Raw genomic sequence first — 20315 nt, forward strand, 5'->3', positions numbered from 1 at the left:
TATACAATGTATCTTATAAACTGAATGATAGAATTCTTACACAAAATGTACTATGGGTTCCTAAAATTGAAAAGGAAATTTGAGAAATATTTGATCATAAAAGTTCCTAAACTTCTTTCTACCGTTAGTAACGGTAAATGATGTGGCAATTAAAATTCTTTAACTATAAAGGTTGAATTTACAAAATATATTAAATAATGTTATATCAAGATATTAATGATTCTTTACCTTCAACTTGGAGGTTAGAGGTTCGATATATTCTCTTATCCAACCAAATGTTAAAAAAAAAAATTATAAAAATAATGCGGGAGAGATTCTAGTCAACCACAAAAAGTATATATTATATATATTAAGAACTTTTAGCTTTTCGTTTTTTGTATAGTAAAAATTTAAACAAAAAAGTCTTGGAAGACTTTTATTTTTAGTTTTATACTTCTTTTAATAAGAAAAGAAATCAAACTATAATTTTTAGAATAACTTAGACTAGAGTGTTCCTTTCGAAATTTTAGGGACCAAATTTTAGGACAAAAGTATATTTTACTCTTTTTTTTTTACAATTTTTTAATTAATTAAAGAGAAAAACTAGTTTTAATTGGTAATTAAGCTTATCAAGCTATATCAATTCAAACAATAGACACAAATAAATGTAGCAATTTTCACCCTTTGATTCAATTTTGGCTAATTTACTCACAATTTTTATTTAAAAAGTTCTTCTTCATTCTTTAATTTTGATAAAATTAATAAAGTTTTATTGACTAATTCTTTTATTAGTCGTTAAATAACTTTACCAAAGTTCATATAATTCAACTAAAAATAGATAGCTTTAATTTAATTTTTTTCCAAAACTTCATCAAATTTCATCGTTACCTACGTTTTTCACAAAATTCATTGAAAGGCTACGAACATGGTTTAAATTTGTTAATATTTTTAAAATTTTAAGAGTAAAATTGCAGCATTCTTCAAATAAAACTATTTATAGATGAAAAATGATAAATATAGAGTCAAAATTAATCTATCATTTATCCAATTAACTTTATACAGTAAGTACTATAGAAATGATACAATATCCTTTTTTTTTTCTTCTTTTTCTCCTTTTTGTTCTTTTGCTTTTAAAATAAGAGGAGAGACTTTTGGAAAATTCCTCTAAAGAAACATAAAAAGATAATAATAAAATAAGTCGTTTGACTGATTAAAGAATATTAAAAAAGTTGAAGGGGATCGAAATCTAATTTGGATTATTCTCTAACTACTGAACTTTCATTTGCCAACTTAGGAATAACTTTTAAAAAAGAAAAATAATAGAAATTATAACTGTAAAAATATTTATATAATATCACAAAATTTTATATTTTATGGATATTTATAACATAATTGTAAATGACTAGTTTACCCTTAGTTCCTTTTTAAACTATATATAGTGTTTGATTATTATAGGACCTGATAATTCCAACGTTAGCGTTTTCTAAGTCGAATAGGTATAATTGATGATAGAAGTTATGCATTAAATTTGTGTGCATCCATCAGACTATATGGGTAAAAAAATATGTCAATACATATATGATTCCATCTAAAAAATATAAAAGTTACGAAAATTTTAAATGTCATAATATTTCTACTATATAAGAAAGAAATTAAGAAGAGAGAGTCTTTACTTTTCCTTGGCCCTTTTTAACCTTAGAATTCGACAATTCAAATGTAAATGTCTTTTAAGTTCAATAAGCATAATTGCTTGAATTTGTTATTTGTGTGTTGTTTCTCATCTATTTTACATTCTTTTTCTACTTTTTTTTATTTGCCAATTCCATGGCATGGGACATGCTTCTTCGAATGGAGATAATTACACATGGAATTGTTACATTTATTGATAGAAAAAAAATTATTTGGTAAATTATACTTTTAAGAGAAATCTCCCAAGTAGTTGATGACCAAGTCACGAATAAGAGATTGTAGGAACAAAAAGTGACCAAATTATATCTAATAAATCAGTTAATCTCTTTTAGGTTTATGACTAATAATCTATTAGTTATAAAGGTTTTTGACTGTCCTTTGAAAGTATACAAACCATATGAACACAAATTTCAAAGGTTAAGAAGACTAAACTTCTAATTTAACCTGAATTTGTACCTATGAATTGTCCTCGGCAGCTTATAAATTGAATTTTAAATCGATAGCTTCTGGATTTGGAAATTAGAACTATCTTCCAATTCTTTCAAGTGATTTTAGTTTTTCTGGACTTTAATTAGAAAGAAGTTTTAAGACGTAAAGTAAGGATGAGAAGTAAACATCGATGTTTTGGACACTTGATAAAATAATGTTGACGTTGATCAAAGATATCGAAATCAACATTTTTATCTTGTGATTTTGGATTCAATCTCTCATTCCTGTGATCATCGTACTAAAAAAATTAAAAATGAGTTATTATTAACAGGTAATGTTCACTGCTTAAATCACTAATCTGTTCTATCAATTCTCTGATACTAAACCTGATAAACCTGATAAAGATATGTTAGATTTCCTTATAGTACTCAGATTCAGAGGAGATATCGACAAACCTGAACAATTCAAATTTTGGCTGCATCTTTCGGTATCAGCCGTTAGGAGAATTTACGGTTTATGCAAATCAGTGATCTATCTCAGATAATCTCCAGGGTTATTACTATAAGCCTGTGGACATGTTTTCATCAGTACAAGAACACAGCACATATTGAAACCATTGCTTTCAAAATGGCAGAAACCCATCATTGTATCATCAAAAGAAAATTCATCAATGGAATTAAGGAAAGCAATGCACCAAAACACCTAGAATTGCATTATCAAGTTGAAGTTCACACACAATTTGAAAATGTAAAAGCATAACAGAAAATTCAATTACCTACAAAACTTTTACAAGCCAATCGCTTGACATGGGGTTGTTGTTGGTGCCAATTATTAAAATTAATGCAGTTTTATTCAACTTTTGGAGAAAGTTGCCTAATCCTAATGTGAATGACTTTAATCTGTCTAACCCCAGATTAAAAGCCATTTTGAATTTCTCTACATGCTTAGTTTCAGTGAAACTTTGTCTGACGATGTCTCCAGAATGTCATAATGACCATACCCATGGAACAGCACGTTGATAGGACTTTCTTCACCCATCTGATACTCTTGACCATACTTGGCTATGTTTATCAGACCATCTGAGCTTCTCTCTCTCATGAATACTGATATTGGTGTCCTGCCAAGTGCAAAGTGTTCAAAGAAAATGCAAAAAGTTTAGTAATTAAATCCCCTTTGACAACCATTTCAACTCTTTTGTTTTTGCTTTTGAATATTAAACTTATAAGTACAGCTTTCACTTGCGAGGTTTTGGTACAAAGTGTTCAAAAAAAAAACAAAAAAGGTTTAGTTACAAAGGCCTATTTGATTCCCATTTCCATTTTTTTGTTTTTGAACATTAAACTTATAAATATTACTTTCACCTAACACCTAACAAAGTGTTCAAGAAAATACAAAAAGTTTAGTAACTAAGGCTTCTTAGACAACCATTCGATTTTATGTTCTGTTATTTACTTTCTTTCTAACCATCTTTCCAAAATCAATTACAAGTTTTAAAAACTAGAAAGAAAAAAAAGATGCAACTTTTTGCAAAAACTTGCTTTGTTAAGAAAGACGAGCATAAACCAGTGTAGGAAACTCACAGTTTTCAAAATCAAAATAACTGTCTAACAAGGCCTAAATGATCAACTTAAATCCAGATTCAATATTCGATTACAGTTGCTTTCAACTCTGTAGATGTGTCACACATCAAGACAAAAAAACCATGCAGTCATGCAATATCCCTATGAATGTAAAACTACAAATGTCTGTACTTGGAGAGTTTAACCATTGTGCTGACAAGTGTAAGTGTTTGTTGTGATTCTTGAAATAACCTACCTGATTAAAATCCCTATTAAACTTTTTTATTATGTTTTGTTCTAACAGTTCCAAGAATTTTTGGAAATTTATAAAACAGATTAGAGTAAATTTGGTTATATGGCTAAAAGTAACATGTAACTTTGACTTTTGAGAGTATTGCTTTTGAGTGAAATAACTTCTTATAAATACTTGAAAAAAATATCTAAATACACATTTTGAAACTACTCCTCTTTTGTAAAAAAATTTAAAGCATTAAGGATAAAGAGCTTTAAAAACATTCTCCACTATCTAAAAGTAAATGTCAAATCCAATTTACTTGTTTTTTTTAAAGTACTGATTATTAAACTGAAAATACTTTTAGTCAGGTAGCCCAATAGTTTTATTATATTGGTTAAAAGCACTTTAAAAGTTTTAACCATAAAGGTAATGTCAAGCAAACCTACTATAGTTAGATCGAACACTTAATTTATGAAAAGTGATTCACTTAAAACTACTATATTCTCAAAAACTATACCAATGTCATCATGTTTGAATATTTGGCTCACAGATTCTGCTAGTGCTGCCAAGGTAAAAAAAGAGCATATATTCTTATAGTGATTTTCTTATTCTAAGTTATCAAGTGATGTACAAAAAGTTAAACCCCAAATCATAAACTCAAGGCCTATTCTTTTATAAAAACTGTTTAAAATACACTTCAAAAAATTGAAGTTTACACCAATAAGAATGCATGCATAGCTAATTTAATTTTTTTATGACTCCAAATGCCCAGTCAGCTTATGTGTACCGAACTAATCTCAGGAAACAATCAGTTTGACCCTACAACATTTGGATGTTAAAGAAACTCCATATTAAATCTTAGTTAGATAGCCACCATGGATTCAACTCATCCCCTTAGCTCCTCACCAAACTCATTCATGCCTTTAAATGTCCACCCTTACCAATTCCCAATTACACATACCTCTTTGGCAGAAGAAAGTGTTTCAATTTTGTTTCTTACTTCTCTTTTTGGTTTTGGGTTACCATTTTGTTTTTCCTTCTTTTGTTTTGGAGAAATTTTTTATATAAACTCATGAGACAAATTTGTGGTTAGCAATATAAATAAAAACTTACTTCAGAACATGAGATGCCATAAGTAACTCAGGTTCTCCACCCCACACGAAAGGTTGCTGAATTCTCTTCACATACGCATCAAAATCTCCTTCAATATACCTAAAGGCATTTTCAATCATCACAATCACAACCACCCATTTTCCAATCCAACCAAATATATCAAATCCATGTAATGTGCATCAGATAAACTTACCACTCTGTTTCCTTCCGCCTCTTTAAGAGCTCATCCACGACCTGCAGTTTTGAATATTATGCATGTTATTCAACATAGAAACTAAAATACTAACCAACAAATGGATGATTATCCATGAATTCTAATCTTACCTTAGCCCTTAATTCATCAGCGAGTTCTCTTTGACGATCATCATCAGGAGCTTCTTCCCCACTTCTCAAACAAGCTCCATGAGCGATTGCCCTAAACAGGCACCGACCATCCGCTAGCACACCTGTAGCAGTTCAATTCAATCTATCTCTATCAAAGCAATTAATAAAAATAACATAGAACATAGATAAATGGTAAACCCTTATTTAAACAGAACTTGTGGAATTGATATTTTCAATAGCTTCTCTAACGGAATTTTCAAGAAATCAAGATAAATTGCCACGCAAATTTTCCACAATACCTGTCACCCTGTAATCAGCAGAGCTCTCATCGTTTTGATTAAATTCAGAGCCGCTCGATTCACACACTTCCTTCTTCTGATCTAACGATACAGCCTCATGACTTGCATCCACCCAATCAAGCGGCGCAATACAGGCACAGACGCCAAACAGCAGCCAAGCGGAATCGGGACGGTGGAGCCAGCGAGCGGGGCGAGCGTCCCAGGCGACGTTCCAAGATCCCTCTCCTTTGCGCTCATGGCAGTGAATCGCCGGACGGCAGAGATTGCTACTGCTTCCCGCACCAGAGGGCAATATAGCGTGCCATATGGAAGCAGCACCACCGCCCGCGAGCTTGCAGGCGCTGGAATGGTGGCGCTGTCGCCGATCGAATTGGATGGGACTCTGAACGAGTAACCGGCTTTGATGATGGTGGTGATGGTAAACGGCTGAGCCGTGAATGAAATTGGAAAGGGAAACGAGAATCCAAGGCTTAGGACGAGCACAAAGTACTCCGAGCATCAGTCACTTACAGCAGTCGAGGCAATCCTGCGCTGCCAGGGCCTGCCCCTTGCTGAGCCTATGCGGCCATTATCAGAGCTCCGGCGGCCAGTTAATCGCTCAGCCTCTCTCTTTTCTCTTCTCTCTCTTCTCTCTCTCTCTCTCTCTCTCTCCCACAGAAATCAGAGCAGCTTTTTCTTCGATGATCTGCGACGGCGAAGCATTTTAGGGAAGAGAGAGAAAGAGATACACAATTCAGTGGGACCCACCAGTGCGAAAATGGTTCATTAAAAAATTATTTCTTTTTAGTTTTAGTTTTAGTTTTTCTTTTCTTTTTTATTTCTCTTTAAAAAATGTATACAATTGTTATTAAATAATATTTCTTTTACGAAAAATGATTGTTTGTATATTTGTATTGGAGAAAAATCAGTACACGCAAGTCTGTGATTGGGAATTAATAATTATTTTTTTAGAAAAAAAAAAAAAAAAAGAGAAAAAGTCGATATGATAATAATATAATTTAGTTTTAAACAAATAAGTCAAGTGCGCGAATATACCTTAAGAATTTTACTTTTAATGAATTAGCTATATTATTGATTCGGTCTCTAAAGTCTATGGTGAGTTTTTTTCTCTTTAATGCATTAGCAACCCATCAATGCACATGGAATACGGATTGAGTTGTGTTTAAGTTGTCTTGGAATGAGTTTTAACGAATTGGGCCAAAGATCCATTTATCTAGATCCATGACGTAAGTGTCACGAGAGAAAAAAAAAGTTCTCAACCCTCTCGTAGTTGAGTTGAGAATCAACACGACTACGAAAACATTAAATATATAGATTTATTACTAAATTAATCTTCGAAGTATGGATTTAAAATTTTCAAAAAAAATAAAGCTAAATTTATTAAAACGCTAAATAGTTTTGTAAGTTAAATTTTTATATTTCGTGTTTAAAGTTATTTAATATAAAGTTTTAAAATATATGTGATCAATTTTTCTAATTATTTTTCTCTATTTTTTCGATGTATAAGAACTACGTTTCAATTACATTTTTCAATAATAACAAAGTTGATTTCAAATTTTTCCACGAACCTTTTAATTTTTTTAGTTTAACTCCAATTTGATAAGGCATTGGATATGTATGAATGTAACAATTGTTTTCTAATTTGATATTAACCATATATATATGGTTTGACTAATTTGGATTTTACCTTTCTACAGAATTTTGTGATGAAGTTGGACATGTCCTTATTTGATTTAATGTAAACGTTACATTCTATCAAAAATTTGTCAAAAATCCTTATTTGCTAAGATTCCAAATTTGATGGATTTCTAATTGGCAAACCTACTTTAAATTTCAATCAATCACCCAACCCCAGCTCCAACCCACCAACCCTGACAAAAAAAAAAGTAAAATTTCAATCTAACCCAATTAACGACAAGACTAAGGTCGGATCGAATTCAATAGTCCACATTGTTCGAATAGTTGAATCATTTAAACACTCTAGAGACAAGTTAATTGAGTTGAATGAGTAAAAAAAATAATTCGTTTTTTGCATTAACTTACATTTTTCACTTCGTTATTCAACTCAACGTCCCCAATTCTTCTCCTCCTATAATAATTTTTGTTAATATCGAGTTTGAACATCGTGCTTTTGCTAATGCTACTTTTGAAAGTGCTTGGCTTCAATTGCTCCTTGCTAATATGGGGATTCCCCATAACTCTATCACTCTTCTTCGTTGTGACAATCGTTATGCTATTTAGATTACTTATAATGGTATTGTTTTTCATGAGCAAACAAAACACATAAAAAATAACTTTCACTTAAGCTCTACTCTCTGTCTATCCATATCTAGTACATAACCTACAACATAGATTTTCACCAAGGCGCTCTTTCCTACTTGCTTGAGTCAATTACATGGCAAACTCAAGTTGGTCTTATCACCTTGAGCTTAAAGGAATGATAATATTAAAGTGATTTGGTTAACACAATTTGTTATTATATTTCTTAAGTTGTTGTTGTTAGATCATTCTTATCTATATTTACGTTATCGTTTGTATATAAATACTTCTATATTTCAACTCAAGTAGTAATTGAGAAATTTAAAATAAATCAAACTTCCACGATTACAAACTCAACTCTACTCAAAAGGTTTGCTAACTTTAAGCTAAGTCGATAGGCCAGACTCTTTGTAAGTTTCATGTTCTAACATTTTCGTTCATAAGGAAAGTGTGGTATCGTTGAGTTTCTTCCATCCTCCAATTTGGTTCCCCCGGATTTTTATATACATATCTCGAACCCCATGACATTCTATTTCTTGGTACAAGTACGACCACGTAATTCCAAAGCTGGGAATGTGATATGGTTTTGATATAGTTTTGTTTAACATACGTGGCATATTCTAAAGCCACTCAAATTGCAGATAATACCCATTTTACTCAATATATATGTATGAAATTATACATTTGTGTAAAAATGTCCCTCTCTACACCTTTTTCATTTTTACTATGTCTTGCATCTAAATCATTAAAACAATACAAACCGACGTGTATTAACAAAACTCACATTAATGCAAATCTAAAAAGTATTTCTTGATATTGAATGGACCCATCCCCCACCATCATGACGACATACTATAAAGTCATTCTTTGACCGTTGATTCATTACTTGGTAGTTATGGATCGTTAAAAACCGATAAATTAACTCCTTTAATTTAAAGTTAAAGGTTTAAATCTCACAATTTAATGTGGATCTTAATTTTTTACTATGTGAGAATGATTTAATTTTTACTAAAGTATTAAATGAGAATCTATATTTAATGTTGGTTCCAAATTCATAGGTAAGTTGCGTTTTTTGTTCCTCTTACTAATTCTCTTTGAGTTGTTACTTTTTTTTGTTATCATCAATGTTCAAAATTACTTCTCTTCTTTGTTGGGCTGTGGTAGTTGTTTTTATTGTTTACTGTATAAACCTCTAAATAAACAATAATCCAACCTTACTAATTATAGTTCGATGATTCATAAATTTGAACTCTCGTCTTTACCATGACTTAATTTAAAAAACAAACAAATAGATCAAATACAATTTCAATTTTACTTATGAATGAACCAAATATGTTAGTACTTTCGACTTTTAAAAAAAGAATATCGTACCAATCACGTTTAACAAAAACAACTTTAATAAATATTCTTCTTTAGAAAAAGCACTAAATAAATATTGTTAATGTCAAATTTAAAATATATATATAATCCTCTAAGCCTATAACAAAGAACTTTGATAAATGATTTTCTTTAAAAAAAAAGAACTTGATGAAATAAAATCCACCATCACCAATAATTCACAATAGTGGGGGCCAAAAGTTCTTCGTTGTCAGATCAACCATGCTGCAGCAATTTTCCCCATGAGCCTACATTTTCCACTAATTTATTTTCTTTATAAATGTATTATTATTAAATGTAGGAGTGGAAATATTGTTCCGTCTATGGATACATAAAGGTGTCAGTCGAGTGAAGTTTTAAAATTTAATGAACTAAACTATGCATTTTTAAGTGTCTAATATCAAAATAAAATAAGATAAAAAGTTTAGAGATTAAAATAGGATCTAAACCTTTTTAGTAAAATTAATTGAATCATCTGTGTACAACACGATACTGCAAAATGAGCACACACTAACACTGTATGTATGTACACTAAAATAGGTTGAACCTTTGATTTTTTTTTATTTTTTGGTCATAAATGCATATTCTGTGGAGCTTAAATTTTGAATTATGAACCTAAATGCACCTATATAATTTATCGATTAACGTTTGTTAGAAAACCCTATCATACCTACGGTTTGTTTTGTTGATTCTTTTTCAAATAAAAATGGTCTTTATTAGCATTCATTTAAAACTTTTGAAAATGTCTTCACCTATGGTTTGCATTTTATGAAAACTATTTGTTGTTATTTTATTGATTTTGATAAAACTATAATAACAAATTTTTTAAAAAAATTAGACAAAATTCACACATTAAAATATAAAGATTTCTTAAGTGCATGATTTCAATGGGTGAATTGGTATAAATACTATTCACTTAGAATATTGCAAATATTAAAATATTAAGAGGAATATTATTTATTTATTTATTATTATTATTATTATTTAGTGATGTGTCATGAGATTTTATTTATTTATTTTGACTTTACAAATATGTTGCTATGCAGTTAATTGCGTGGCCGAAATGTAATAAAATGTTGTGGTGGGGTTAATTTTGAATTTCCATTAGTCGTCCATCACGTGATGACAAAAGTTTGGAGAATTCCCACGTGTTTACTGATTGCCTAATGGCTTCCTTTTAAAGTGAAGAGTCACCCATTGACCTTACCTTACCCAGGGCTAGCCTAATAATATGTTTATAGAATAAAGCTTATTTCATTCTAACAGATTTCAATTTAATTTAGTTTTATTTTTATTCTTTTTACGTTTTTTAATTTCATTTTCATTTCGAAACAATATAATAAATAATAGTATCTTATACGTTTGAAATTAGAATTTAACAAAAATGTGAATAATAAAAAATAAATTTGAAAAACGTGAAAACAATAAAAAAATATATATAGTCGATTGAAAGCTATCGAAAAAGAAATGAGTTTTGTATTACATATTAAACCCAAGACGCCCAATCGTTGTTTTTAGATTATCTTATAATACAAATTTATTATATTACCTTTGCAATAAGATAAAGAGATAAAAATAAAAGTGTTTTAAATAACGAATAGTTTACAAACTAAAAAAATGAAAATTTACTATATTTATAATTTAATTAACATATTTTAATGGATTCGAAAACATTTTAAAACGAACCAAATAAATTACTTTGGGTGTATGGTCAAAAATTATATGCTTTCTAATCAATTGAAATATGTGTGGATTGACATGAAAGTTTTAATTCAAAGAATCACTATCTATTTTCCAAATTGATAGCTTTTCTCCCTAAAAAATGCACTAAGTTCAATGTTGGTCGTTTTCGTTTTTAAACTATTGACCCATGCAATTCCGCAGAGCATTAAAGAAATTCAATGAAAAAATTTTGTATTTATCTGCACAAAAACTGGGATTAAAATGAGTTTGAATTTTGTTGAATTAGATTTTGAAGAAAAAATATTGACCAAAAGTACTTTTCGAATGAACAAATTTTTAAATCACTTCCTTTAGGTGATGTAACTTACAAGCAAAAGGGGAATGCTCTAGACGTGGTGTGTATTCCATAAGTTTGTGCAAACATCCAATATCCAAATTGAAAACTTAAAATCACTTTAAGAAAAACATAAATTTATGTCTATAAAACTTATTACTATAATCGATTTAAATTTAAATGGAATTGTTGGACTAATTCAATTATGTTGTTTTTAGCTATGCTTTAAAAACTTATAATTTTATCAATTAAGTTAATAAAACTTTCTTAAACAAATGGAATTAGGCTCATTTAATATTTCTTTTATTCTTTATGCACCAAACTCTAGTCGTTTTTTTGGTTATTTGACATTCGAAGAAGTTTACTTAAGTTATAATTAAGAATTAATATACATACGATCTTCAAATGTAATCTCAATAAATGGTCTAAATTGTCATAAATTAATGAATTGATTAGAAATTGCATTAAATGTTTTTCCATATAAATTCAAAGAAAATGATAAATCGATACATTCACAAAAGTATAAGATTCCGATTTAAATTGATACAATCTCTAAAATTTGTAGATGTATTTTTTCGAGGTAAATGATAATTTTCATAAAAAATGTATGTTATATTTTTTTTTAGAGAAAATAAACTATTTAAAATAATACTTCAAGTTTCATTGTATCGTAGGGTTTTTCTTTTAAAATAACATACGGGTTTTCATTGTTGAATTAATTAAAAACGAAATTCAAATGTTGAAGTTTAGATGAAAATTCATAAATTGTTTTCTACTTTTTTTTTCTATTTTTTATTTTCAACACGTGTTGTCCATGGCAAATCAAATTGTTGACTATGATTTTTTAGCCTTTTAGGTCGGTTGTGGTTTTAGGCTTTTTCCCATTTATCACGTAGGTTAGTTATCGAGATTTAATAATTATTTCTCCTTAAAAATTTAAATATATATATATATATATATATTATAATAATAAACCTAGTTATGACATTATCTAATATATATTTGTTATTGTTAACAAATGATATTATTAATAAAATATAACAAAGAATTTAAATAAACTACCTTGTTAGATTTGCTTTGTTTTGTTATTTTGAAAAATGTTTTAATTCATTAAACTTAAATGGGCATTTAATACAATTAAGTCATATAATATTTATCGCTTGGGCCCAAGGGAATACTTGGGCCAATTGCCTTTTGAATTCTTGTTGGGCCAGTGCGAATAAGATTGTTCCAACAATTTGACAATTTTCTTTTTTCTTTTTTCCTTTCATTTTACAAATAAATTAAAACAAATATGAATTATATATATATACATGAATTCTATATATATATATATAGAATTTAAGATTTTTATCCTTTAAGGTTGCATATCTGACTTAGTTTAGAGATTTGGTTAGTGATTTGCAGCTAGATGAAGACAAGCAAATAAAAAATGGATACTATTTATTTGATTTTTGCATTTGTCTCTATTTTATATTAATTATTACATTTAAAAAGAGTCTTACACATGTGAAACCCTTTGTATTAATAATAATTTGTTTATCAAAATTTAATTAAGGTCTTGATATAATTATTAGCTAATTTTTTAAAATAAAATAAAATAAAATTATACAACTTAAGTTCATGAAAATAAATTGCTTTTTCCTGTAATTACTATTTTCTTCCTGTTTTATGGAGAAAATATATCATTATTTTGATTTTAAAAATTACAAATGCAATCTCTATAGTATATTTTTTTAAAAAATAAAGGACCAAAATTCTTTTGAAAAAACAACAAAAATAAATTGTGAAAGTACACCGACAAAATAAAAAAGACGTTTTGAAAGAACATTCACAGCTTCAAATGCTAAGATTAAATTGAAACCCTTCATAACAAATAAACCTTCCACTCAATTAGAAACTTCGTAAATAACAACCCACCCTAAATTTAGAATACATTAAACTTCATTTTTATTTTTATTTTTTCTTCATAAAATCACCTTAAATCTGAAGATAATAATAATAATAATAATAACAATAATAATATATAGGTTAGATGCCCACTCCCAACCCCCTCCCCCCTCGAGATCTAATCCAACCAACCCATATTTATTGGCCTTATAAAGATTGATTGAAAATGGAGGAAAATTAACCGGAAAATGTTGCTATGAGCTTTATTATATATTTGGACTAATTTTTAAAATAGCAAGTTTTGCCATAAATAAATTTTGATAATATAATATGATAGAAATCTTAATTTAATAATATTTAGCTTCAGACATATTTCAAATTTTAATATTTTTTAATATCTCTCTCTCTCTCTCTCTTTCTGTGGTTAAAATTATAATATAAACAACGTCTGTGCGATATGACAATAGCATCACGAGGGGAAAAAATTAATAAACAAGAAATTGATGAAATTATTCATTAGAAAAAAACGTGACCACTCTAAGGTATACGATTTAGATTAGGCCACCAATAATTTTAAACATAGTACCGATTACCGAAACAACAATAGCTTTTGTCTAAATCACGCCTACGTTCATGACTGTGGACCCCCACACCCAACTTTTTATTTCTGTTCTTTTTATTTTTAAGTATAAATGTATATAATATAATCGTAAATAAGCTATTAGATTTAAACTAATTAAGTATATAATAATATTTTAAAAAATCACAAATATCATTATAAATCATATAGTAAATATTGGTATATATAAATAACAAGAGTCTATCAATAATTGAAGTCTATCATCAATAATTGCTGTCTCATTTATAGACTTTCATATATTTACAATTTTTTAAAAATATTACTATATACTTAATAATTATTCTAAAAATTGCAGCCTGTTATAATCACGAAAGCTTCTTCAAACTAAATATTTTAATCATTATTCTATAAATTGTTATTGGTTATAATTAAGAAAACTTCTTCAAACTATTTTTTTTAACACAAAATTATATGTCGATTGGACTCTAATCAACTTTTTAATATTTAAGGTTACATTTTGGGATTGATTTTGATATTAAAAAAGAAACAAGTAATTGTAAAAGATTCTTAACTGCTTTTTCTTTTTGTGTTTGGTAAAATGAATTATGATTAAATCTTCTAAAATCACTTTCTAAGTTGCATGTTCATTCTATGCTCTTTTTAAGAGTAGTTATTTACTCGCCTTTAGATTATTTTAAAAGTACTTGTAAATGTTGGTAAAAAAAGGAAGAGCGAGTGACAAGAGATGGTTAGCAGTTAATTTTTTTTTTTTAAGTACAAATTAAAGTTGAGATAATTTGAATTGAGAATTTATTTGTCCTCAGACGTCAATTAAATTATTGTTGACGATGATCAGAAGTTAATTAGCATTAATAAACGTACTAACAAGGTTCGTTGAAGGGTGAAAGAAGAAGAGCAAAAAGAAAACAATAGAAAATTTTGACAATGTCTATGTCCAATCATTAAGAAAAACTAATATAATATTTATATAGTTTTTCAAGTCAACTAAGTAATAACTGTCTGATGATATTTCTATCAGTCAATTAACTAAAAAATAAATAAAAACTCATAACTAAAAGTGATGATTCTTATTTTAATGTTCAATATAACCATGAGTTATTTAAAATATAATAAAATTAATCAAAATATGCACAAATATAATAAAATATTATTAAGAGTTATCGATAAATATTAGTTAAATTATTATATTTTATTATTGATTGATGTCGATATATTGTCTATTACTAATAAACTATAAAATATTGTTATGCTTGAAAATACTTTCAGCAGTTTTGGGATTTATAACTTTTTAACATTTTTAAACAAGTATTTTTAAGTACACAAAAGTGTATAAGTATTAAAAAATCAATCCACACATATCCTACGACTATTTGAAAAAATGAGAGGAGATCGATTATTTAATGTGTATCTTCTACACAAGGTCAAATTAGACATTATAGGGAGCCGGGACAATACTATCATCGGCTATCTAGTAGAAAGCTTGTAAAAGAGAAACCAATTTTCAACCAAGAAAATAAACGCTTTTAAACAAACAATACTTCATTTTTGCATGATTTCAAACTTGTTGAATCACTGCCAATTTATTTGAAATTAATATTAGTAGAACTTTGTAATATCGAAATTTACTGTTTTTTTTCCTCTCCAAGTCTAAATTTCAATTTATCCTTAAAAAACAATAATAATTAGTAATTTTCATTTTAAAAAACGAAAGAAAAGGAATGATTATTGAAAACAATAGACAACATCTTAATTTTAATTTTATTTATTTGGGTACATAACATAACCCCCATGATCAAAATGTTAGTACCAAACTTTTCCATGTACAAATTTCACTTGGCTTGCAATTTTGGTGTGTCATTTCGTGGCATCACCCAACTTTTCCTTACTTTACATTATGTCTTCTCGACTTTTCCTTTTTTATACAATTTAATAATTCAAACCAGCCATCTTCCTAAAGCTTCAATCCGTTATTATTGAGAGAAAGAAGGAAAAAGAAAACGAGAGAGAAGGAAAAAGAAAGGAAGGAAAAGAAAAGATTCTTTGCTTGTACTCACGAGGGTTATGAAAATTTTATGATACATGAAAGTTGATTTCGATAGTATAGTTCGAGGTCAAAGTTCGATAATATTTTAAAGTTATCGTCATTAATATTCTGTTACATTAATTAATCGTCAAATGTACTTGAGAATCATTTATAAATGAATTTCAAATATCGAAAGAAGACCAACATAAAGTCAAATTTATCAGATTTCTCATTTTGAAACTTTATCGACCAAATAGAAATCAATATAGATCAAAAGATTGACAAAAAACGATCGACTTTTATTCAGTATTTACTAAACCGACCAAAGTGGGTTTAGTGACAATTTGGTTTAAAAACGACTCGGACTAATGGATATTCACCCTTAATTTGCATTATGAAAGTTTGAACTAATCTTTTACTATTTTTAAGGTCGTTTTTAAATATAGTAAAATGAACTAAAATATTTACAAATTCAACAAAAATATATTATTATCTATCAATAACACACAAATAGACAATAGTATTTTGATATATTTTTATAAATATTTTCAACAATTTTATCAATATAACAACCACTTTTATTTATATTAATATTATTTTTTTAAACCAAAATTACAATTCTTAATATAAAATCACTTACGTTATGCGTGAATTTCTTCTTTTTTTTTTAAGGAAAATTTTTAGGGATAAAAGAAATTGAAACTATTTACAAAATATAGCAAAAAATAAAAATAAAAATAAAATGTGCTACGAAGAATAATTTGATAGATTTTGCAATGTTCCGTAAATAATTTCAATTTTTTGCTATATTTGAAAATGCACCTTCTTTAAAATTGAACGTATAAAAATTTATTCTATCTCTAAATTTATCGATTTGTTATCTAAATTTAAAATAATAATAATAAATAAAAGCTTATGTTTTTGTTTTGTTTTTTTTTTTTTAAGAAAATAACTGAGAATATAACTCTTATACTCAATAATGATTCAAATTATGGTAAGAAATTATAAAATACAAACTTTCTTTTTTTATTTTTAAGAAAACGAAATGGTTTATAATTTTGATAATTGAGAGATAAACACATAAACTTAACTTTATTGAATAAGTCAAATTGCCACATGGAATACATGCCGTATAAAAATATAACATTCAACTTCATTAAAATCATAAAACAGCCACATAGATTACATGCCGAAGATTTTTCTTTTTACGGTTACATAAAATCATAAAGAAAACTTAACGTATTTAATTTGTAAGAGTATTAACAAATCAAAAAGATGGATAAGACAGAATTTCAAAAGGGAAGCTATCTCCTTAGTATAGAAATTATATTATTTGTAATGTAACATAACAAATCCATGTATAAAAACGTGAAACTTTTTAAAACTTCAATAAAAAGTGGTTAACTTTAACGGTTGAGTTACGTATGTTTATACCATCTCTGGCATAAAATCAATATCATAAAACTGCAAAAACCTTTTAAAATAAATAAATAAATTTAAGGTTTTCAAAGAATAATAAAAAATGCAGACTATTTACATTCTGACAAAAAAAAAAAAAAATCAAACAAAAATTCATTATACTTTGATTTTGCCAAGCTTAAATAAGTGTAAATAGTTTGTCCACTTTACCATTTTTTACGACTCCCCTAACTTTTTAAAAACAGTGTTTATAAAAAGATGGTAAATGCATCGAAATCTACTAGAGATATAAAATTTGGAGAAATAGTTATGGATAGCAAAAAATATATATATTTATAAAATATGACAAAAAATTTAAATTTATTAGAAAGAGTTATATGGGTTTTACTATATTTTGTAAATAGTTTCAATATTTTGCTATTTTTGAAAACACTCTATAATTTGTCGTTCATAAACTTCTACTAGTAATATGGTCTATCACCAATTAGGTTTAGAAAGCTAAATATACCTTTCTAAATTTCGTCATATTTGTAAATGTTTTTGCATTATGTTATATATGAAAAGATTTAAGGTTTGATTGTTTGTATTTGTAATTGTTCCTAATTTGAATATAATGTCAATCATGGTCTAAAAAAAAGTTGCAAAAATCATTCATACAGTATGGTTGTGTTTGAAATTACGTCCTTAAACTTTCAATTACAAAATTTGAATTTTTTAACTATGGTTAAAATTGCTTTATCAAACTTAGAAGAAATTGGGCCTCTAAGTGATCAAAATAAAACTCCCAAACTTATACAAATGCTCTAATTTCTATAATTATGTAAGTTGAAGGGTCTAATTTTAACACGTACAAGTTTGAATACTCAATTTTAAGTATAATTATCGCACCATCACGCTTCATTTAAGGGTGGTTTTTGCAATTTACAACAAAAAAATCAAAGCACAGTAAATTTGCTGTTCATATACTTTCAAATGTCCAATTATAATCATTGTATTTGTAATAAATCTTAAAATTAGTTTCTAAAAATGACTTTTTACAAAACAAAATAGTTAAATAATAACAACAATTTTCATGTAAAAATAATTTAAAAAAATTACCGAAAATGACAAAACTGTTTTAAACATTCACAAAATACAACAAAACTTTAAATTCAATCTTCACGTATTATACAATTCTCAAGTCATTGTCAAGTATAGCAAAACTAGTGTCTAATAATATCATTAATCGATATTTATAAAAATCTATTTATAATTATTATCGATAGAGCAATGAATTTTTGCTATATCTTGTACAGTAAAATTTGATAACTAAAAGTACCAAAATTAAAATTAAAAAGAAAAAAAAGCTTTGAAAGCATAGGTGGCAAAAATGATGGAAAACTAAATGTAATGTTGCTCACATTCCAATTAAAAAGAAAAAGAGATTTGAAAAAAGACAAAGAAAAAAAAAGGAAGGTAGTACGAATAATTTCGGGGCGCGCCCTCCTTTAATGTACATTCAAAGCTTGTAAACCATCCAAGTTAAAAAGCAGATTTGGCCAATCAATGTCCTTGCTTTATTAACGTGATATTCGGATTTGGTAATACCTTTTTTAATTATACGATTAAATTAATTACCAAATAATAATATTTATTATAATTATAATTATAATATCTCCATTAGATATGAAACGCACAGTTTAATAGTTTTATAAATCGATGTCTGTTTATTGCTTCAGTTCCCAAATTTTAATTTCTGATGTATAATTAGGAAGCTATTGAATTTCTCAAAAAAAAAAAAAATGAAGCTATTGAAGTGTATCCGAAATGGGAAAAAATAGGAGCTAGCAGCAAATATCAATTAATAAAAAGAAAAACTAATAAACAAAATCAGTAAAAGACAAAACTATATATGATTTTTCTACGAAGGATAAATATTTTGAAGTATTCTATTTTTGACAAATTTTTAGAATTATTTTTGACAAATATTTGGGTTAATTTAGTTATATTTAAAAATATGTGAAAATGACGTATAACATGATTTTTATATATCATTACAAATAAATTTCTATTTTAATTGTAATTGCAATTTAATAGAAGTAAAATGATTTTTTGGTTTACTAATATATTGATGTTTGTTATATTTTATTTGACAATAAGTTCCATTTCATTTCAAAACATGTATAGTTCGTTACTCGTAACTGTTCTTGAAACCCAACTTATATTGATGCAATTAACATGACATATTTTAATTTTTAGGGTTACGGGTTTAGGAAATTCTTTTTCAGTCATTTTGGTGAGTCAAAACTTTCTAATTCATTAAAACTTAAAAGAAAACGATTAAAAAAAAAGCAATTAAAAATATTCGTGTGTGAGTAAATTATAGACATGTAGCATCTAATTATTAATATATATATATATATATATATATATATATATATATATATATATATATATATATATGAATGAAACCTTTTTCTTTTCTTATTTTTAGCAAAAAAGTTATCAAATACAGAAAAATTAAACAACTAATTAAATTATTTCTCTAATTTTCTTTTTCCTTTTTTAGTTCAATACAAATTGAGAGATTCAACTAATTATTTGTTGATAATCAATTGAGTTATATATGCTTAAATTAACTATTATTAATTAATTAATTAATCATGATTGTCCTTAAGTAATTTGCTATTTAGTTCAAGCAACTACCATCCCATTATTTAAACTAAAAAAGAAATATAAGAAAAAAAGAGTCAGTCCATTCTCCCCATCCATTTGTTGCCAAAGAGGCCTATCTTTATGAGCAACTTGAATTTAAAATAAGTAGTAATAAATAAATAAATGATCAAGGTATTTTCTAATTGGTTATTTGTTTATTTATTTTTGATTGGGCTATATATCTCTACAAGACTTGACATGATGCTATTGGATTTTCCATCAAATATAAAACTAAGATTTACCACTCATTTTATGACTTCCATTTGAATTAAATATAATTCCATGTGTTGAAAACAAAAATAAGAGGGGAAGAGGTGAATATTTTTAAATATTAACCAAAGTCTATATGTTGAATGTGTAAGGGTTATTCTTAGACATCCAAATTAATGAAATTATGATTCTAATATT

At 27.2% G+C, this 20315-nt stretch overlaps 1 protein-coding gene across 1 annotated transcript; it reads right to left on the reverse strand.

Moving 5' to 3' along the window:
- Positions 1-2773: 2773 nt before the first annotated feature.
- On the reverse strand, positions 2774-6357 carry LOC103489409 (OVARIAN TUMOR DOMAIN-containing deubiquitinating enzyme 4-like). The gene is made up of 5 exons (XM_017044768.2): positions 5628-6357; positions 5329-5450; positions 5198-5238; positions 5005-5103; positions 2774-3214 (listed from the first exon to the last, which is right to left on the reverse strand). Exons 1-5 carry the CDS (start codon positions 6124-6126, stop codon positions 3034-3036), a joined length of 942 nt encoding a protein of 313 aa, XP_016900257.2. The 5' UTR covers positions 6127-6357; the 3' UTR covers positions 2774-3033.
- Between the last annotated feature and the right edge of the window lie 13958 nt (positions 6358-20315).

Source organism: Cucumis melo, chromosome 10 (assembly GCF_025177605.1).
Source record: "Cucumis melo cultivar AY chromosome 10, USDA_Cmelo_AY_1.0, whole genome shotgun sequence".
NCBI classification, from domain to species: domain Eukaryota; kingdom Viridiplantae; phylum Streptophyta; class Magnoliopsida; order Cucurbitales; family Cucurbitaceae; genus Cucumis; species Cucumis melo.